Below are 21,652 nucleotides of genomic sequence, written 5' to 3'. Positions count from 1 at the left end.
GCTGGGAAGGGTCAGGATGGGAACCAAGGTGGGTGTGTGTGTGTGTGTGTGTGTGTGTGTGATTCCTCCCTCCTGCTCTCACATTGGGAACTTGGCTCAGGCCTCCCCCTCTGCCCCAGCGGAGCCTCCAGCCCCCCACGATAGCCCCCCGTGCCATGTCTGGCCACAGCATGGCCAGTGGGAGCTGCTGCTGTGACTGCTGGTGGCAGAGAGATGCTGCAGCAAAGCATCCTTCATCCCTCCCGTCTCCATCCCCTCTGCAACCTCGGCATCTCTGGTGTGTCTGCTTCCCACCCTCGTGGGACCCTGCTGTGCCCCCTGCACCCTTCCCATCGCCGCCGCTGGCTGCTCGCCTCCATTTTTAGCTGGTTTTTTCCCGGCTTCCCCCTGTACTGCAGGCTGGAAATGGTACGGTCCTCCCTCCAGCGCCCGTGGTGTCTCCGTGGATGTTGCTAGAAGGTGAAGGCATCAGCGCAGGCTGCGGAGGCTGCAGCCGTTGCCGCTGGCCCCCAAACACCCTGGGAGAGGGGGTGGACGGGACCTGGTGAGGGGGGTTTCTGCTCATCCTCGGTCCTCTCCCTCCTGCCGCCGCTGGCAGGGTCCGGCAGCATCCCTAGCAAGGAGCCATGACCCAGGGAAAGGTAGGTGGGAGGCCAACACTGGGATGATGAATTGTCCTGCTTGTTTGAGTGGGGGGAAGGGGGCACAAAATGGGTTGAAAGGAGGGGATTTAAGGAACAAAAAAAATCGCCATGGAGCGGGGAGCTGGGTACTCTGCAATGGGGGTGTTTCCAGCAGAGGAGGGGGATGGGGGGGCTGTGTTGTTATAGGGCTGGGGGCTGTTTGTGCTGGTGCTGGATGCGGAGCTCAGCCTTGCTGTTGGACCTTTGGCCGTTCCCTCCTCCCATCCCAGGTGTCAGGGAGCTCAATGAGGGGCTTGTCTCTCCCACCCGTGCTCCCAGTAGCCAGTGCTGGGCACCCCCCTCCCTGAGCACCCCCTTCCTGCTCCAGGGAGTTCTGGATTTTGGGGGTTCTCCAATGCTCAGAGACTGGGAGGGGGGTTAAATGCATCCTCTGCCAGCACGGTGCACCATTGCCATGACAACAATGCTGGAGGCTGCCTGGATGCAGGCAGCATCTTTTCTCTATCTCCTTGGGCATCTCTAGGGGTCTTGTGTGACATTGGCCACCCAAGGGCAGGGTATGGAGGATGGTGGGGGGGACAGTCCCCATGAGCTGGCAGAGGATGTGGCAGAGCTATCCTGGTGCAGCTGCATCTGCTCCTGGTGCATGCCACCTTGAATTTAAGACCTTCTTGCAGGGACTGTGCTGTCTGTTGCAGGGCTGTGAGTCCGTCCGCTTCATTTTGGACTCCTTGTGGTTCCAGCCCCACATCCCTGTGATCCGTGGGGATGCTCTCCCTGATGCTGAGCTGTACCCCCCCCTCCCCTCTTTGGCAGCGAGGGCAGGCCACCAGGCTTGTGACTTATCCTGGGATGACAAAGATCTAGAAGGTGAAAGGGATAATGTTCCCAAGGAGAAGGAATTTCTCAGGTGGCCTGAGGCTGGCTCTTGGCTGGGATTGCAATAGTCGGAAGAGGTGGGATCCCAAGTCCCTTATCTGCACCTCCAAATTCTGGGAAGCAGGAAGGCTGAGCCTCTGCATGGGCAGAGAGGAACGAGGGAGAAAGAAATATTGGAGGATCAAACCAGAGCTCTTCCTGGGCGCCAGCAGAAACCCCCCCAACTGTGGGTGCAAGTGGAAATGCAGGAGTTCAGGGTTCTTCTGCCCAGTAACTGAAAGCTCTTTTTTTAAGGGGAAATTTAGAAAGAAGTAGGCTGAAAAGCAGATAATTATTTGGATGCTTTCCAGTGTTATGTATGAGCTTGCGGCACCACAGAGGACCCTGGGCAAGGCTGTCTCTCTCCTCAGATGTAGTTGCCTACAATTTTTCATCCCCTTTAACATGGCAGATTTTTCCCCCATCTCTCCCCTCAATCACATCTGAGGATGTTCCTTCCTTGGGGAGCAGGTCTGGGTCCATTGCCAGCTCATGGGAGTTACTGGGGGTCCTTCTAGTTCCTGGGACCCAACGGAGGGACCTCCAGTGTGTGTGACCTGTCAGGTTCCCATTCCAGGGCAGTTCCTCTGCTGGTTCTACAGTCTAATCTCGCTTTTCCTCCCTGCCCTTTGTGCAGCTCTCTGTGAACAACAAACCCCCCAACTCCGAGGGGCAAGGGGAGAAGAAGGACAATGCCACGGCTCCACCAGCTCCTCCGACCTATGAGGAGGCAACAGCGGGAGAAGGGATGAAGGCTGGGGCTTACCCTCCTCCCCCATCGGTCCCGCTCCATCCCAGTTGGGCTTACGTCGACCCCAGTAAGTCCTTCTGTGGCTGTAGCCAGGGTGAGCCCCCACAGAGGGGGGAGAAGGGTGTGGAGATCCCCCCTCCAGGCTTGGTGAGAAGAGGGAAACCAGGGATGTGGTGCCCAGTTTGGTCCATGGTGGAGCTCACCCTAGAGCTGTAGCTACAAGCCACAGAAGTCTCTATCTATACGTAAAAACCATTTCACCCAACCACTAGACCACGCTGAGGTGGGACTAAACTCCAGTCCCTGCTCCCCAGTACTGGGATGGGGAAAAAAATCCCCTCTCCCAGCTTGCTGCACTGGGCAGTGCCACCTCCTGGGGCTGGGGAGGGTCCTGGTGCCACAATCCCAGCTCTGCAGGCACCAGCCCCTGCCCCCCTCCCTCCAGCTCCTGCTCAACCCTGGCTTTCAAAGAAGCTGCTGAACTGGCAAAATCAGTGTCGGGGCATCAGTGAGGTCTGGCTGCTACGAGCCGGTGTTTGGAGCCAGCGGAGGCTAAAACGCAGCTGGACTTGAAGGCTGAATTGTTCCAGCGTCCGTCTGTGTGGCCGAATCCTCGGCAAACAAACAGCTTTTCTTCCCCGGGTGCTGCCTGTGGCTTCTGCTTGGTCGTGACAAGGGGACAAAGGCTCGACTGTGCCCAGTGCAGGGGAACAGCTGGCTAACAGCAAGCTGGGATGGGTGCAGTGGTCAGCAAGCAAGTCTGCTGGGGTGGCCAACTGCTCCGTCAGCGTTGAACTGGAGAGACTGGATTTAATGGTGCTCTCTCTGCTCAGTCCCCTTCCTCTGCTGTGCTCTGCTGGTCGCCTGTTCCATCCAGGATGGGCGCAGCTGCAGGGATGGAGATGTTTAGGGAAGGGGAATGAGCAAACTAAACCCCTCTGAGATGTGTGTCCCTTCACACCCCGGTGGCTCCACAGATTTTTCCCATTCTTGTTTGCCTTCAGGGGTCAGAAAGAGAGGGGATAAAGAAACCTCCCAGCTTCTGTGACAACCATCTGGGTCTCTCCACTGTCACGATGAATTAGGATGGGCAAAGCCCAAATGGGTCAGGATGCGGGTATTTTGGGTTTCCCGGAGGACTTGTTTAGGTGATGTCATCTCTTGTCCCCTCCCTGACAAGCCTTGTGGGATTTTCTTCTCTGCAGCTGTGTCCTGATCCCTGCTGGTCTCTTCCTCTGATTTCATGTGCTTCTCCCCTTTCCCTGCCCTCGGCCACGCTGCGAGCGGTGGCTCCTGTCCCAGACACAGACCATGGGGCTGTAACTAACAGCTTATACGAGGCTGGAAGTAGCTGGAAAGAAGTGGCATGGTTTTGGGGTTGTTTTCTTTAATAATGAGTTCGGGATGTGCTGTCTTGCTGCCTCAGATGCGGCTATGGGTGGGAGGTGACAGATGCTGGGGACACATGAGCCAGGGAGGGAGGACACCCCCTCCATTCCTCGGAGGCATTTAGGTGCCTAATTTGCTGTTTAGATGCCTCGATTGCTTTGATGCAGGAGGCAGTGAAGTGTCCCCAGGGACATGGGCCTCGGGTGCTCTTGGCCCTGTGTGGGCGATGACGGATCTCGCAGGAACGCGGGGAGGACGTGTTGCAGGAGTTCCATCTCCACCGGGGCGCAGGAGAAGGCACAAGAAGAGCAGAAGGGATTTATTTCCTGCCAGGGCATCTTTAGGATGAGGCTCCTGAATAAGAGCAAACAGCCTTTGACCAGTAAAACAAGAGATCCAGCAGCAGGACCTCGAGTTTGGCCTTCCTGGTGCCTGCAGCCTCTCCTCTGAGTTTGGGAGAGTCTTTCCTCCGCCTGCCTGGAGGATCTGAGTATCACGGGGCTGAAAAGATTTGAGAAGGAGGGGAGGCATCTGTGAGACAGGCAGGGACACGAATGTGCAGCTGGTGTAATCGCATAAGCCTTCGTTCTGTAGGAAACTCAGGCGGGGAGAAGTGGCAGTGACACGGGAGGGGACATTGGCAAGGGAAGTGAATGGCACAGGGCAATGATGCACTAAGAAAATAGAGGTTTCAGTGTTTATTTTATGAGGTTCAGGGGATGGAGGGGGCTGATTCTACATCTAATTCGTGCGGCTGATCCTGGTGGGGAGAAGCTGCTGCGTTGGGTTTCTTCTGCAGCCTCTTCCCTGTGATATCCCCGCTCCTGCCGCCATCCCTGGCTGTCGGCGCAGAGGTTTTCTGATGTTTCCCTCCTCCTCTCTTCCATCTGTAGGGAAACCTCATGGTTTATGGTCCAGCCTTTCCTCCTAGCCCATCTGCAGGGAAATTCCAGCAGCAAGAGCCTGTATTACAGCCCAGCAGGGATGGCTCAAGGCAGGATGGATTTTTAGGGAACATGCTCTGTGGCAGCTTTGGGGTTAGTTCCCCCTCATTTAGGTTTGCTGCTGAGCTGTTCCCTGACTCCCTGAGTGGAAAAGGGATTCGGGGATGGACCAGGTAGAAAAGCGAGGTGCTCTCGATGGGAGAGGACACATGGGTGACATCAGATGTGATACAGAGATGGATTAAACCCAGGCAATTAGAGAGCAGCGAGGGAATCCTGCACCGGAGCCCCGATGGGGATGACTGAGGAGCTGAGTCACGGCTCCTCTGGGGGATGCTTTAGTGTTCAGTGAAAGGTGAGCAAGGGTATGATACGAGCCCTCTAATTGCCATTAAAAATACAGTGTTACCACGGGCAGGAATTAGCCCTGGTGTCCTCGTTGTGCTGGAGTTTGCAGAAGTGGTTTCCCTGCTCTGTTCTCAGAGATGGTCCCAAGAAGATGCAGGAGTGGGAAGTGAGCAGAGTGTGACCCAGCAAGGGCAACAAGAAAACCTTTGAATTTGGGGCTCCTGAGCTGTAGTCAGTCACTGGGGTGAGACTACTGGAGCTGGGGAGGGAACTGGGTGATGGGACCTGATCTTTCTGGCTTCTGCTTCAGGCACCAGCCCCAGCTATGGCAGCGGCGGGTACCCAGGGGACACGGAGATGCTCACGACCTTCAGCTGGGATGACAGGAATGTGCGCAGAGTGTTCATCAGGAAGGTAAGGGGTCTCCTGTGAAGGCAGGAGACCACTCTGAGCCCTTGGAGGGACCTGGTTGTGATGGTTTGGTGGCCTCCCTGGGCTGGGTGGGAGGCAGAGACACTGCAGGTTGCCAATGGGCTGCCTCTCGTTGCAGGTTTATGCCATCCTGATGGTCCAGCTCTTGGTCACTGTCATTATTGTGGCTTTCTTCACCTTCTGGTAGGTCTCTCATGTAGCAGTAATGCTTGCTTTGTCCTGTGTACAACCTGCTCCTCAATTTTCTGTTACTTGGGGGGTGTTGGCTGTTGTGTAGATACATGATTTTTCAAATTAATATAGGGTGCTAAATGGCAATAACCAGCTATAAATATCCAAAGCGTTTCCTTAATTACAGTTTTAAGGCTTGAATTGAAATTGTATTCTATGATTCCACGAAATTTTCTGGCATTCCTTCTAAAATGTTAAGAAACTGACAGTGATGGGCTGGAAGAAAACCTTAGGAGAACTGCTGCTACTTTTCATTAATTTAAGACATCTCTTTTTTTCAGAGTTTAAAGCTTTAGGAACTTTGATTCCATGGAGCCTGTGTTATCTGCCCCCCTTCCCCCCCCCAAGTGCTCCAATGGAAAAACAAAACTGAGGGAACCCTGGGAGGTCCCTTGGCACTTCTGCTCTTTTCTTGCACATCCTCTGCATGGGCTGTGGTCCCTTCCCCAGCCAAGAGGTCTGGGCTGCTCACCCTTGAGCATGAACTGCTGTATTTTTCCCTTGGGAGTTATCAAGGGCATCGGATCCTGGCTGGGCTGGGTGCCAGGGACCGGGTTACCCCCCCTGGCAAAAGCAGATACCCCGTGCTCTCTGCCTCTGCCTTGGGTGACCAAGCATTTTGGGCATGTGTGGCTCGTCTTGCCTCCAGAATAAATAATGAATCACCGTCAGCCTGAGGATTCCTGCTCTTTAATCACTTCTCGGGGCAGGCCTGGCTGGGTAATTGATAACAGTGGGGCTGGCTTTCCCACTTGACAGGTTGAATTTCTTTCCAGTTGGTCAGTCTGCGGAGGTTTGGCCGCGTTGTTTTTTCCACATACCCCGTGCCGCATCACCCCGTGTGTTTAATTTAGCGGCAGGCTGTGAAGTGATTGGCTTTTTTCTTTTTTTTTTTTATGCTTTCTGCTCAGCATCCCTTTTCTCTGTCTTGCAGCGAGCCGGTCAAGGGGTACATTCAGACGCACTCTGCCTGGTACTGGGCTTCCTAGTGAGTATCCCTGTCTTCTCCCGTAGCCACGTGTGCTCCAAACAGCTCTGGATGTGGCTGTGGTGACGTGGAGACACTTTCCAAACACTTCTTTATCTTGCATGTGAAGAATTTCCCCGATACATGTGCAGGGGGAGCTGGGGAAATTAATGGATAACTGTGAGGTGAGAAGATAGAAGAGTCTCACCTAAGTGAGTCCAAGACACGAGATATACTGGATACCTCCAAGTATTTCCAAAAAGAGGACTTGCCTGCTCTACAAAACAGGCTCGGAGGAAATACAGGAATATTGCTTGCAGGGAAAAAATGGGTAAAACTGGGGAGCTTCTGGGAAAGCAGTGCAGCAACCCAGATGTGAGACTTGAAAGGGACCTGGGGAACCTTAGGGGCTTCCTTTTGGGTTTGTCCCACTGAAAGCAGGGAGATTTCCTGGGGCTACATCACATGCCTCGATCTGCAGCAGGTGAAGGAGGGAGCAGGCAATGCTAAGGGGAGAAGGGACACATTTGGAGGGATGAAGGTGTTTGTGGGGGCTCTATATTCATCACGGAGCTGCTCTCGGTGCCTGGAATTTGGGATGGTGTTTGTGAGCCAAGCCTGGTCTGAAAGGTCAGGTCGGAGGCAGCACAAACTGTGCTTCCATGCACTGGTTTATTTGCAGTTGTGCTGGTTTCCTGGATGCCGCTTGTGTTAGTGCTGCTAATTAAGCAGGCAGAGTGTGCGAAGCGATTGTCCGTGAATGAGGCTTGGTGAACTTGGCTTTAATTAGTTCACATCCAAATCATGAAATGTGTCCAGGCCTGGAGATGAGCCACCAGCTTATATAACTAAAAGAAAAAACAAAAAAAACAAAGACCCAAAATAGCAGTAATAGAAGGGAACTGGCATCAGCCTGTCTCTTTGACCTCAGAGGAAAATAATGTGCTCCTCCTTGGCCAGTTGGTAGACTGGAGAAGCAGCGGTGCCTTGGAGGGAGAGAAGACCAAGCTCTACTTTGACCTTTGGGTTCATCTCCTGTTGCTTACTGGACACAGAATCCCAGAATGATATGGGGTTGGAAGGGATCTCTGGAGATCATCTCCCCCCAACCCCCTGCCAGAGCAGGTCTCACCCAGAGCAGGTTGCACAGGAACGTGTCCAGGCATGGTCTGAATGTCTCCAGAGAAGGAGACCCCACCACCTCTCTGGGCAGCCTCTTCCAGGTCTCTGCCACCCTCAAAGTCAAAGAAGTTCCTCCTCATGTTTAGGTGGAACTTCTTATGTCCCAGTTTGTGCCCGTTTCCTCTTGTCCTGTCACTGGGCACCACTGGAAACAGACTGGTCCCATCCTCCTGACAGGAGCAAACCCACCTTGGGCCAGCTGGGGGTAGGCTTTGTACTAGAGGGACTTGAATTTTGTCTGTCCCCTCCACTTCAGGATCTCCAAGTCCTTATCCTGACCTGCGTCTCCCCTTTCATACACAGAGACCCCAACCCTCTCTACGTCTCTGTAAAGAAGTGGGGGCCCTGGGGTGTTTTCCCACTACTGGGGCGATGGCTCAGAGGGAATAAAGGAAGAGGAGATGTGAGAAGGGATGCGAAGGAGAGAGACAACTGCAATGGCTCACTTTGCTCTCCCCACACCTTTCTTTCCATCTATTCAGCCGTGTCCACTCCAGCTTTCCTGGTTTCCCCGTGGGAGGGCAATGCTCAGGTTTATCTCTGGTGCCTTTATCGTGGCCCCCGTGGGTTTTGCCGTCACATTCATTTATTAGACCTAAGGCGAGTGGCTATCGTGCAGCCATCGGCACGCTTGGAACCTGCTCTTCCCCCCCCACCCCAGGCACTGGGTGAAAGCAAGGGAGCAGGTTCCTGCTGGGCCGTAACCCATCAGCGCTGTGGAAAAACACCCGGCTGTGTGACAGCAGGTCCCTCAGCTGCTGGATTCTTTTTAGCTTGGCTGAAGGGCCAAGTCATGGGAGATAAATAACCCTCCTGTCATCTGGGGATGGCTTGTGCAACAGCGTGTTAGGCTTGGGGCTGCTTCAGCCACCTCAGAGGATCCTTCTGCTGTTGAACTCTTCCTCGAGCACCGGTGCAGTAACGTGGGACCAGTTCCCTTCTCTGGCCCAGACCTTCCCTCCGGCCTCAGGCAGTCACTCTTGTAAATCCTGAATTAAGTGCTGATGAAATCCCAGCAGGTGGGGGTAGGCTTTGTACTGGAGTGACTTGAACTTTGTCTGTCCCCTCCACTCCAGGGTGTCCACATCCTTGATCCCACCAAGCTGGGAAGTGCCTGGAGATGAGTGGCAAGGCCTGGCCACCTTTATATGAGTGATTCACACACTGAGGAGGTGTCTACAACAAACACCTCTGGGTTCTCCATTTCCCCTGGACCCAAATGCTCCCCTTGCTCTGCTCTAAAACCCCCCTTCAGGGGTTTTTGGGGCTGGTTGTGCTCTCCCACCTCAGACTGGCACAAGCAAAGTAGGCAGCTGGGGGCAGAAATATGCTTCAGGGAGAGGTGGTTATGGCCGTGCTTCCCACCAGCCTCAACTTCTGGCATGGTGCACTGGAGAGCACTGGAACTCATTAGCATCAACAAATAATGCTCAGCTTTTCCTCCCTAAACTGTTTTTTTCTCTCCTTTGCAGTGCTGTTTTCTTTGTGACATATTTGATTCTTGCTTGCTGCTCCGGACCCAGGTAAAATATTTTCTTTTTGGATTTGAAACAGCCCTGTGAAGTGAAGGGTGAAGGGTTTTCCCCTGGTTTCAAGCACGGCCAACAAAGTCGTGGAGGTGGGATGGGGTCACGCTGACACCGTGATGTAGGGAGCGAGGTGGCAGCTGTATTTTTCAGGTTTGCAGTTGTGGGTTGCAGCAACACAGCGTTAAAAGCTGAGGTCAAATTGCAGCTGGAAAGCAAAAAGTGTTGCAGCAAAAAAGTCACATTGCCCCAAATTCTCATTATTCAATACTGCGGAGGAGGGTTGTCATTGGCGATGCTGGCTGCTCTGCTGGGGAATATCACAGTGGTGATTGCCCTCTTGGGGGGGCATGGCCCTGGAGCACCCCAAATTCTAGTCCCAGAGGGTGACTGCCCCCTTGTACCCCCCCTCCCGTGTGCTGCAGCGCTGCCAGTTCCCCCCCATGGCAGGGCTGACCCAGCCCCTCTCTCTTCACTTGCAGGAGGTATTTCCCATGGAACCTGATCCTGCTGAGCATCTTTGTAAGTAGCACATCTGGACAACATCTGCCCTGCCCCTGCAGGGGTTTCAGATTGGCTCCCGGGCAGGAATTTCATCCTCTAATCGCCCCACCTTTGGGCTGAGAGGCTGTAATTGAACTAGAAGGTGATAAGCAGGAAAGAAGAGAGCCTCTGTTTTTTGAAAAGAAAGAAAATAACTGTAAAACCTGCAGAGGGTGGTAGGAGCTGGGGTAGGGTCCTGTGCAAGAGGGGTAGAGGGACAGAGAAGGTGGGACTGCTCTCAGGGTGGTGGCCTGCCCTCGCTTTAACCTGCCCTGTGGATATTAATCACTGGAGGATTAGAAACTATGTAAAAACTGCTTCTCTTGAGCATCCGTTTGAGAGGCTTCCCTGCCCTTGTCATCGTCGCTGTAATTGATATGTTTTATCTGCTGTGTGTCTCCCCTGGGACATGAATGCAGGAGTAATGTGGTTCTCTTCCCCTCCCAGACGCTCTCCATGGCTTATCTCACTGGGATGCTCTCCAGGTAGGTTGAGCACGTGGACTCTAGAGGTTTTCTGCTCCTCTGTCCTGTCTCTTCTGCCAAAAAAACCCTTTCCCTTCTTCTGAACTCCATGGGCCACCTGATCTCTTTGGAGCTGTTCCAGCAGCCACACAAACCCTGGCCTTCCCTTTTAAAAACACTTTTAAAGAAGCTCTCTGAAACCTACGGTGAAATTTCCTTCTCTGTCCCGGCTGGGATGGCACAGGGTAGTTCCTGGCTCCTGGAGGGGCAGGGACAAGGCGATAGGGGACTGCCACGTGCTGGGATCTCACCTTTTCCACTGAGCAGCACTCCAGCAGATGAGGTTGCAGCCAGACAAGGAGGCTTTTTTCCAGCAGTTTTGTGGGTTTTTTTGCAGTCTACAGCCTCCTCCCTCTTGCCTGTGTTTTTCCTGTTCCAGTCTGCTCACAAGATCAGCCCTGGTTCACGTGGGGCCCTGGTGATGAGGCAGATGAGCCGGTGGGTGTTGATTGGGACAAAGAAATTAATGGCTTCAGCAACTCGGGGAAAATACCCGTGATATCGCTCTCAAATCAATCCGAAGGGGAGAGTGGGGACTGGCTTTTCTTAGGGCTGAGCCTAGTGCTGCAATTAAAATCAGCAGCCAGACTGAATTAGAGTCTCTCTACCTCTTCAAATCCCTCCAGTTTTCCAAGACCCCAACCCCTGTTAGGAGCCCATCATTAGGGTAACCAGTGGCTGCAGCTCTCTGATTTCTCCTTGTGCTGCAGTGACATTTGCTGTTCTATTTTTATTACCTCCCAGTTTGAATCCTCCTCCTTCTCCATCTGTCGAGGGAGAGAGATATTTATTTTTTTTTTTTAATAGCAAGCCCCCATCTTTGCTGCTCTCGAGTTCCCAGGAGGCATAGACCTGCCCTCAGGCCTACCCTCTTCTATTTAAAGCAGGAGGAAAACCCATCTAATCTTATTTTAGTGTTTTCTATCCTCTTTTTACATCAGGACTGGGGGGGAGGGCGGCATCGATCATTTCAGTGCCATTTATGTCCCCAGGAAATGCTTTCCCTGTACAGCTCTGCTAAGCTTCTGCCTGTCCCTGTGAGAAACACTGAAAAAAGTGGTTTTGCTGTGAATTTTGCAGTTACTACGATACCAAGTCGGTCCTTTTGTGTCTGGGGATCACGGCCCTGGTGTGTCTGTCTGTCACCATCTTCAGCTTCCAGAGCAAGGTGAGCTTGTGCTGGTCAGTCCCTCCGGGAGAAGCATCTCCAGGGGCAGGGCAGGGCACAGGGAAAGGCAGCTCCAGGGTGAGGTGTGAAGGGGCAGGTCTGTAGGGCTCTGGGGGCAGCAGGAACCTGCTGGGATGTAAAGTGGAGGTTACAGGAAGATCAGGGCAGATGCTGGGGTGAGGGATGTGTACGGGGCATAGATGGGGCTGGAGGATGCTAATGTACGGTGGTGGGGTGGGGTTTTTTCATAGAATTGTAGAATGGGTAGAGTTGGAAGGGACCTTAAAGCCCCCCCAGTGCCACCCCCTGCCCTGGGCAGGGACACCTCCCACCAGACCAGGTTGCCCAAAGCCCCCTCCAACCTGGCCTTGAACCCCTCCAGGGATGGGGCAGCCACAGCTTCTCTGGCCAACCTGGGCCAGGCTCTCACCACCCTCACACCAAACAAGTTCTTCCCCACATCTCGGCTCCATCTCCCCTCTTTCAGTGTCAAACCCTTCCCCCTCATCCCATCGCTCCCCTCCCTCATCAAGAGTCCACCCTCAGCTCTCCTGTATGCCCCCTTATAGGCTGCTATAATTTTTTTGGAGGATTATGCTGTGGGGTGCAGAAGGGCAGTGGCACAAAGGTGTAGGATGAGCTTTAGGATCTCAGGTGTGTGATGGGTACCGAGTTCTTGCCTGTGGCAATAAAGGGGGTAGGGTAAGAATTTGGCTCCTACATCTGGGTGTTGGGCTGTAGGACCTGAGATGCAGCTGAAGCAATTGCTTTGTGACAGCAAGGTGGGTGTGCTGCTAGGGTGGTCCCTTGTGGTGGGCATGGGGAGGTTGGGCTTCCCTCCCTGCCTCCTGCTCCAGCTCTCCGTGCTGGTAATGTGATGTTCTCCACCTCCACAGTTCGACTTCACCTCCTGCCAGGGTGTCCTCTTCGTGATGCTCATGGTGCTCTTCTTTGGTGGCATCATCCTGGCTGTGATACTGCCCTACGGCCAAGTGAGTAACCACCCGCACCCCTCCTTCCTCTCCCAGTGCCACCAGTCCCGGTGTGAGGCTGGGAGCTGTGTGTCCCCATGGTGGCCCAGCCTGAAAACGTGCAGAAACACCAGCAGAAAGAACAGGCGAGACCGGGTGGCTGTTGCCTGGTGGCTGGACAATCAGATATCAGGGTGTAGGACGGCGCTGGCCTGGGGCTTGAGGAAGTTTTGTTTCTGTTCCTGGAGCTGTGTAGTGACCCCACAGCAGGTCACAGCTCCTGCTCGTGCCTCAATTTCCCCTCCAGTAAAAACCAGGGCAGAGAACACATTAAAGCACTGGGTTGCCCTGCATGAAACAGGACTCTTGCCCCAGATTCAGGGCAGGACTTGGACTCTGGACGAGTGGGTTGTCTGTCTGGCCAGACCTGGCTGCATTCACCCCGACACCCGGCACTGTCTTGCAGCATTTAATACTTGGGGCTCAAATTTCTCAGAAATAAGCCCCTCTGGAGGGTGATCCAGACTCCAGAGGACAAGTCCTGATGATGACTGACCACCTTGCTTGGGTCCAGCCACTTCCTTCAGCCTCCCAGGTCCCAGCTGGCGTTGGCCGTGCCCAGCTGGAACCTCGGAGCGGTTTGTGGCCACACCTGATCAAGGGTTTGGCATGGCAGCACTGAGTGTCTGGTCTCCATCCAAGAGTGTCTCATAAGGTGAGTTGTCTTTCAAGCGAGAGCCTGACAGACCCCGGGAGCTGCTGATGAAAGAGAGAAGGTGTGTGGGGCCGTGCAGCCACCATTAATCACCTGCCTGGAGATGGAGGCACCTGGCTTTGATCATGGTAGCCTTTAAGTGACCTCCAAATCCTTCATGTCTTCTTGGGCTCCTCCGGGAACCTGAGTCATGCTTTACCAGCCAGACCTGCAGGAGACGCTCCTCCTGGTACCAGCCCTGGAGCTGGTCTGGTGGACGAATGCTCCTAAACCAGGAGCTTGGTTTTGCACTTGCCTTGGCTGGAGATCCATCTCTCCCTCCTGCAAAAACCTGAGGGTGAAGCAGCTTGTGGTGCCAAGCCGCTGCCATTAAACTGTTGAGACAACTGCTCTTTTATCTTGCAGCTTGTCAAGATAAGCGTGGCTCCAGGCGGCTGGTAATGAGCTTGTCTCTCCGGGGTGGCAGGCTGCGATCTCCAGACTGAATCAGCTCCCCGTGTGGGCACCTTCTCCTGGAACACAGGCAGCTCCTCCACTAGCGTGGCGTGCCGCTGGGCAGGGGTCGAGATTTGGGCTTAATTCCAGTGAATTTCCTGCTGTGACTCCAGCAGATGAACGTGTTGAAGTTACACTTGTTAACTAAAGCTGGGTCTGGCCCTGAGAAGCATTTGGTGTTTCTTCCAGAGCGATCGCCCTTGTCTGGTTAAATAAACACCTGAGGCTGCTGCACAATGTGTTTCCATCAGCACAGGGCTAAGAGGCTTCCACAGAGACAGCAGCTGTGTTGGAGGAGGTGATTCGGAAACACCAGGACCTGAGCTAGGAGCTTATAAGCCACAAAGACCACAGTGAGAGGGGAAACTGAGGCACGGTTACCTCTTCGTTGCCATGAAAAGCTCAACAGCAGAGACTGCATGGAGCTGGAAATGGAACGAGTCCAGCCTGGGCTATTAGAGGGCTTTCCCTGACTTGTGTCCCTCACACCAGAGCTAAGCCCTTCTGTGTCAAGTCCTAATTAACCAGTTTTCTCCCAGGTACTGGCTGACAAATTTGTTTCCTTTAGGTCCCTTGGCTCCACGCGATCTACGCTCTGCTTGGTGCCATCATCTTCACCATGGTAAGTGGGTGCTGGTCGTGGGGTCTGGGAATGTGCCAGCAGGAAAAATAAGCGAGGAGTAAACATTTTTAACCATGAAGACTGCTTGGGGGAGAGAAGAAGAGCAAGTGGCAGGATTGCAGAGAGCTCCACATCCTCAGGTGGCTCATGAATAGCAATTACAGCAGTGACCTCAGCCTTGTTTCAAGAAGGTGTTGGTGTACGTGACGGTGCCGGTGCAGAGCGTGGTGAGACCGGCAAACCCATGCCGTATGCGCAATACTAGGTGTGAACAGCAGAAAGTATTACAGGGCCGGGGCAAAAAGGCACCCCCAGAGTGGGAAAAGCAGAGATTAAGCTTTGGCCACAGGGGCAGGAGCCGGACTCCAGAGCTCAAAGGGAGCCTGGGGATGAAATGAGGCTGCAGAAGTGAGGAAAGTCAAGTTGGGGCCAGTTGAGTGGGAGTGGGCCAAGGGTTGGGTGTGAGCTTGGCTGGAAGAGGCAGAGAAGGAGAGAGGCCAGGGTTTGGGATTAAGGGGCATTAGGAAAGGTTCGCTGCAGGCAGGAAAAGCCCTGGAGCTGGGCAGCTCCTCCAAGGAAGGTGAAAAGGCTGGGTTCATTCCTTTGACTGCTCCCCAACGGTCCCTTCTGCCAGCTTCTTCCCAGAGCAAGTCCCAGCAGTGCTGTGCTTGCCATTCCGGTGTGGGAGTTGTCTGGGAAGATGCTTGGCGTTGCCTCGGTGGGGGTCAGGCGGAGGGCTGCCCTGGGGTTCAAGGCGGTGCCCATTGGGCACGTTGTGAATAAGAGCAGTTGAGCAATTTCATTTATTAGCTATAATAGAGTCATTTCAAGAGAGCTCGGGTATTTCTTCCGTGATTCATGATTAAAGACTGCTCCGTAAAATACAAATAGGCTAAACATCTTATAATTACCCCATAAACTTCAGTCAGAACCTCAGCTGGTGGAGCCGATTGTGCCAGGCTTGTCAGCTCAGCCTGATGGTGTCTGGGGAGGGCAGAGGTGGCAGCTGACCCCAGGCGATGGCAAAGACACCCTGCAGAGCTCCCCACCGAGGTGGCTCTGGTGGGACTAGGTTAACAGAGAGCAAAGGTGAGATGGGAGAAGATCTTGAGCTGGAAGTCATGCAACAAGGCACAGCTTTTCTTGCAGCTGGGCCACCAGCCTGCCTCGTAGCTCATGTTCATTCCTGTGAGTGCTGTGACTCCTCCCCCTGCCCCAAGATTTGGGGTTTCTTGCTCTTTATTGCTCCTGTGTTGCGGCTGCTGCAATGTCATGTTGGGTCCAGGTCACCTTCTTACCTGGGAGGTGTTTCTGAACTGGGGGAAGTCTGGGAATAACAAGTCTAGGGACTGGCTGAGGAGGAACAGGGAGAACTGCTCCAGCGCTGATCCTGGGACGTGTTTGGGATGGATGAAGCAGAGGGGGAGCCTTGGGGGGGAAAAGCATGAAGGAAACAGGCCTGGAGTAATAGTCAGGGTTTGACTATCAAGAGTGAAATGAAAGAAGAGGAATGTTGCAGCTTGTTCATTGCATTGTTCTGAGCTTTTAAAATCACGGTTATAGCCCACAGAAAGTGTCTGCCTTTTTATCCTGGGTACAGTAAAGCAGTTGAGAGAACTCCTGCCATTAGAGCACTTCTTGCCTCTCTGCCAGATCTCCATGTGACTGTCATTGGGTTTTCTCCTCTTTCCTCACAGTTCCTGGCATTTGATACCCAGATGCTGATGGGGAACCGTCGGTACTCGCTGAGCCCAGAGGAATACATCTTTGGAGCCCTCAATATCTACCTGGACATCATCTACATCTTCTCATTCTTCCTCCAGTTCTTTGGCTCCAGCCAGGAGTGAGTGCAGCAAGGCAGTATCTTCTCTTTGCTGGCAAGATGCAAGTGTTGAAAAATATTAAAAGAAGAGCAAAAGAGGGTTTAAAAAAAACCAAAACCAACCAAACAAAACCAAACCCACCCTTTCTGGCCCACTAGCAGGCTCCATTCTATCAGCTGAGCAAAGCCCCTGGGTTCCTTATGCAGCTTGTATATATGCTGTTAGGCCTTTGTGACCCAGAAAGCAAAGCAGGGCTTAAGTGTTATGTCTCTTCTGCTCCCTCCACTCCTCCTGAGATCAAACCAGACCAGAGACTGGGAGGCATGAGACCAAGATCTTCTCTTCCCCAGAGGCTGTCAGAGTTGCCTGTCTGAGTCCTGTACACCATGGGATGTTGATGTGCTGAGAACAGCTCTGCCAGGAGGAAAATAACATGAAGGGGAGGAGAGCAGGGAATTTTTGCTGGGATCCTGGCAGGAAAACCAGCTGAACAAAGAAAAAAGGCTAGGGAAATCCTTGCACCCCCTGTTTCTCTCCTGCGTTCGTTTGGAGCCTTGTGGCTTCTGCAGAGATGTATTCCTGATAGTACCTGCTTTTAGAAATGCAGAGCACGGGCTCATGTAGTCTGGGTGTCCCAGCAATCGGTCCTGCAGGCACAAGGGAACCTGTTGGTCAGGATGTGCAGCCTCTTTGAGGACACCCCCAATGTCCCTGCAGGAAGAATTCTTCTGTACCCTTTGCATCTGGCAGTGGGGCTGAGTTTGTACTTTCTTTCCTTCCCCGAGCGGGACAGCAGGACCTCTGGCTGTGGGGTCACCTCCCCACCCGAGGGGGACACGTGTCAGTTCTCCCTGAAGTGTGGCTCCTCACCTGGGAGGGCTGGGATCCCATGTAAGAATTATTGGCAGAAAAGAGATTAAAGAGGCTGAGTTTCAGAGCTCAGGCAAAGCCAGGCACCTCCTGATGAGGGACATGGGCAGCTGAGCTCTTGTAATCCATCATGAGGATCCGATGCCTTCACAGAATGGTCTTGGTTGCTTGAGATTAATGGTTTTAAGTGGCTACTAGGCAGAGACTGAGGCCAGGGTGAAGGTCTGTTGATCAAAATGGGCACTGCTTTGTAGCAAACACCAATGTCACCTCTTGCTCTGGTGATTTTCTGGTTTTGCTCTCCCAAATGGGGATGTCAGAGAGAGCGTTGGATGCCTCCGAGTGCTCGGGTAACTTTCCATCTTCCCCTTGCTTGCATTCCCCGGTTTGGGGATTAGCTGGCTAATTTCTAACTGTAAAGCTCCAGGTGGAGATAAGAGGCCTTTTGCTTTTATTTAAAAAGTGATCCTTCCTGCTGATAGAAACCCATATCTTCAATCTCTTTGGGAATGCCAGGGCAAGTGCGTCACTGAGCTGCCTCTAGCAATCCCTGCCTGTTAGAGAGAGGCTTATGCCAAAATGCTCCGTCCTGCGCATTCCTCCTCTGCTGCTGCCCTGGCTTTTACCCTTCACATGTCGTATCCTCCTCCCGCACGTGTTCCATGCCCCAAGCTGGGCAGAGGAAAGTTACTGTGCAGAGAGTTAAAAAACACTCTGGCCCCTCTGTGGCTGCACTGACCTTGTCTGTGATCACACAGGAGCACAGCTGATGCTTTCTGCCTTACCTTCCCAGTCCCTCAAACCCCCAAACCAAACACACACCCCCCACACTGCCCCACTTTTAAGGAATAAAGGAGATTATTAGGTGATGACGGCACAGTTCATGACCCACTGATTTCTGCAGTGCATCATAGAGAGGAAACCCAGGCCTTGAATGTCTGAGCAAGGGACAGCATGGGAGACACCCTAAAAGTTTAAGAAATAGGAATTTAAAGAGGAATTTTTCTGGCTTGGATCCATGCAGGCACTTCTGAAGTATCTTAGCAGACTGGCTGTGTAGCCTTCTGTTTTGGGGTTGGTTTTTTTTTTCTGCTCACAGCAAAAGGCCCATAAGTACTTCTGCTTTCCAGCTTTTGAGGAGGGAACATGGAGTTACATGATGAGTTCTGACTCTGAAGTAGTCCTGAAACTCCTCCTCTGGAGGACAATCTAGACCAGAGCTCTGCAGCCCTCCTTTCTGCACTGGGACTTCTCTGTAGTGGCCCTGCACACCCTGGGACCTGGGAGGAGAACGTGGATCTGCAGCCCACTCTGGATCTCTTGCTCTTTTTCCTTCTGGTGTGGAGTAACTTTGCCGCTGCCTGAGCTGCTGGTACCTCCTGGCTTTTTGCTCCTGTGGGGGAAAAGCTCGCATGGCCCCTGCCCCATCTCCAGGCCACCTGAGTGGGGATGGCTTGTTGCCCTCCCCTTCTTGCATGTGTCCTTGTCCTCCTCCCGTGCTGGCCCTGTGGCTTGCAGCCCATCCATGCCAGACCCAGTGGAAGCCCTTGGACTGAAGCAGTGAGTGAGATGTAGATGCTCAGAAAGGTGGAAGTCCTCACAAGGCTGAGTGACACAGGATGAGGGGTGGGATGTAGCTATAGGCATGTTCCTCCTGGGTTCCCCGACCATCTCCCCAGGGAAGGTGCGGGGCTGCTTCTCTTCCTCCCTGTGGATGTCCTTTATCTGAGGTCTGCATCGTTCGGATCCTGGCTCTGTAACGCCCCCCCTGCTTCTTTTGTTCGGCTGTTCTTATGATTTCATTGTAAATAGGATTTTGTATTTTCTCTGAACATTGCTAATAAATTGTTGCAAAACTGTTGTTGCTGTTGTGAGGTGGCCCCTACTGAAATGCAGCCGAAGGAAGGGCTGGTGGTACAGCTGGTGCTTCCTCCCCTTAAAACAGAAAACATAAACAAGTTTGTGGCACGATGGGGCATGGCCCCAGGTTTTTTTTTGGAGATGAGGCTGTCCCTTCTCTGGTTATGACTAAGGAACACATCCTACACGATGTGATAAAATGCACATGGCTCCAGCATGGGCAGAGAGCACCAGGAGTATTTGAGACCTGAGGGCCAAGGGGCTCCTTGGTTGAGGATCTGGGTGTCTCTTAGCCTTGGTTTAAGCAGCCAAAGGATTAAAAAAACATGAGTAAGTTGGGATAAGCAAGTGTTGTAAGCAAGGCACCTGCTCAGAGGGCATTCTCTGGAGAGCAACCTGATGTACTAGGCTTTCTTTAGGGGTAACAAAAATGCCTCTGGAGAGCAATTCACCTGATCTAAATTAATCCCTGCGCTGGGAGGTGAAAACTCCTATCTCTCTCCATCAGCTCCAAAGGGCTGATTCATCCAGACTATCAGAGCTCTCTGGGGAGAGAAATCACAGCTGCAGCATCCTGTTGTGAGGGATCCTTGCCCTTTGGAAGGAGCTGTACCCAAAAGGCAGGCGAGGGATCTCTTTCCTAAGAAGCGTGGCCAGACAGCGTGGTACGGCCAGAATGGTCTTTCCTGGCCACACTCATATTTTCTGTGGAAATAAAAAGATTTTGCCCTGAGTCTTGCTGGATAATGCTCTGCTACGGGATGGCTTTTGTGGAAAAATAACCGGAGTGGAGCATTTCCATTCAAACAATGAGGTGGCCACAAGCATTTATATGAGGCATCATTAGCTCTTCTTGTAATTACAGCAAAAGGGATAAAAGGCTGATGATTCAGTCAAATTGCAACACTTGGCTTTTGAGGAACTGGGCAAAAATTCGTTTGACTGAATGGAAGTGGGACCACTCAGCGGTAGGACGCAGGGATGTGGGAGAAGGGAGTGGACGGAGAGATTCATCAGGGTGTGAAGGATGCTGGAAAAAGGAACGGATCGCGCTGTTTCCCGTGCCTACGGCAAACAGAACAGGAATTTGGGGATCCTAAATACAGCCAGAGAGAGTCAGAGGAGACCTCAAAAAACCTGAATTCCACTGCCTGGAGAAGGGAAGTTTTTTTATTCACTTTTGCACTTCTTTCTGCCTTCCGTGCTTGAGGTATTTTGAGGGAGGAGGGCCTCTTGTTGTCAAGTTGGCACAGGCCATGCCACGGAGCCGGGGATCCCTGCTGATCCCCTCTTCCTTCTTCCACAGTGAGAACCCAATGGAAAAAGGGCCCTGATTCAGGCAGGAGTCATTCACCCGCATTTCTGAGCTGCTGGCGCCCTCTGCTCTTCACCCGGTGATAAAAAAATAACCACAGGATAAAATGAAATCTAGGTTCCCTGTGTGTTACGGTTTAAGGAACCCACAACAATTTATTGTTGTTTAGGTATTTTTTCCTATCACCTGATGACCCTTCCCGACCCAGGAAGAGGAATTGGGGAAAGACAAGTTAACCCTAGGGTTGAAATAGAAACAGATTTAATAGCATAAGACTAGATTATTAACATTAATAACACTAAAGCACCAGTATCGATCCCAGTAAGGATCATCCCCAGACCATTCCATGATGAGGAGGCTGGTCCCCCCCAGCAGGGACAGCCAATGTGGGACCCTGCAAGCGCTGGGGCTTCGGGAGGAAGGGAAGGGCTCGGGGCTCCGGCACCAGAGCAAGGAGTTCTCAGGGTGGCAGCCATCAAGGGAGAGAGAGAGGGGAGAGAAGCCCTCTCCAAACTTCCTAATTTACGTTGAATGTGCCCATCATGGTACGAAATAACCCTGTTGGATTGGGGCAAGTGCCTGGATCTTGCTCCTCCTCATCCCCACACCTCGAAAACCCTGAGACCTTGAATCCCACACCCCAGAGCAGGCTATAAAGTAAGTATTTTCCCCAATTCAGACCTGGAGTCTTCTAAAAGTGCAGTCTTCCCAAGCTTTAGAAGACAAATTAGTCTCAAACCAGGTTCCTTGTGTCAACTTGACCCTAAAACCTTCCCTGTGCGAACCCTTTCCTTCTTTTAACCACAAACTTTCATTTTCTTCTGCTGTAAAACCTCCTGCCTATGGGGACCTGGGCAATCCCAAGGCAAATGCATGATTAAATGCGATTTAAATACCATTTAGACATGATTTATAGAAGTATACACGTATCTCTGCAAAGAACGTTTTTATAGAAGTTTGTAGAAGCATTTATAAATAGGAAACTATAAATAGGGAAACTGATTGAGGTTGGGTTGCCCAGATTCAGGTGGGTTTTGACGCCTGCACCGAGTGAAAGCTGAAATGAAATTTTTGGCTTTATTTGACACCATTCTTTGGAGGTGGGTAGTCTCTCTGGGGGGGGGGCCTGAGCGGGGGTCACCCCAAGATCCCCCCAAAAAGGCCTGCGGCCCCCCCTCGCTAGGCCGCAGCGTCGCCATGGCAACGCCGGGGCAAAGGGCCAAAGGTGGTTGGAGCCATCACCCTTCGCCCTCCCCTGGCGCCACGGGGCAGAGACGGGCTGTTTTCACACAAAACCTCGAAGAATCTTCCTTTTCACTCAAATGAACCTGGAAAGGCTGCGGTAAAGGCAGCGGGGGCTGCGCGGGCCTGGTGGCAGCGGGAGGGCGGCGGTGTCGCTTGTCGCCCTCCCCGT

At 52.8% G+C, this 21,652-nt stretch overlaps 1 protein-coding gene across 1 annotated transcript; it reads left to right on the top strand.

The window, feature by feature from the left end:
• Nucleotides 1-385: 385 nt before the first annotated feature.
• Nucleotides 386-18,924, top strand: FAIM2 (Fas apoptotic inhibitory molecule 2). Its single transcript, XM_014955710.1, has 12 exons — nt 386-641; nt 2,200-2,380; nt 5,305-5,408; nt 5,545-5,609; nt 6,592-6,645; nt 9,279-9,329; nt 9,815-9,854; nt 10,323-10,360; nt 11,480-11,567; nt 12,464-12,559; nt 14,317-14,370; nt 16,068-18,924. Exons 1-12 carry the CDS (start codon nt 627-629, stop codon nt 16,215-16,217), a joined length of 936 nt encoding a protein of 311 aa, XP_014811196.1. The 5' UTR covers nt 386-626; the 3' UTR covers nt 16,218-18,924.
• Nucleotides 18,925-21,652: the final 2,728 nt, after the last annotated feature.

This window comes from Calidris pugnax, unplaced genomic scaffold (genome assembly GCF_001431845.1).
Source record: "Calidris pugnax isolate Ruff unplaced genomic scaffold, ASM143184v1 scaffold300, whole genome shotgun sequence".
NCBI classification, from domain to species: Eukaryota; Metazoa; Chordata; class Aves; order Charadriiformes; family Scolopacidae; genus Calidris; species Calidris pugnax.
Note: the sequence above shows the minus strand (reverse complement) of the source record. Positions and strands in the feature narration are given on the sequence as shown.

Bases quoted from the DNA above. Each gene is read 5' to 3' on its own strand.
- FAIM2 (XM_014955710.1), top strand. The intron at 9,855-10,322 runs GTAAGTAGCACA...TTCCCCTCCCAG, and splicing joins TGATCCTGCTGAGCATCTTT to ACGCTCTCCATGGCTTATCT. The intron at 14,371-16,067 runs GTAAGTGGGTGC...CTTTCCTCACAG, and splicing joins GTGCCATCATCTTCACCATG to TTCCTGGCATTTGATACCCA.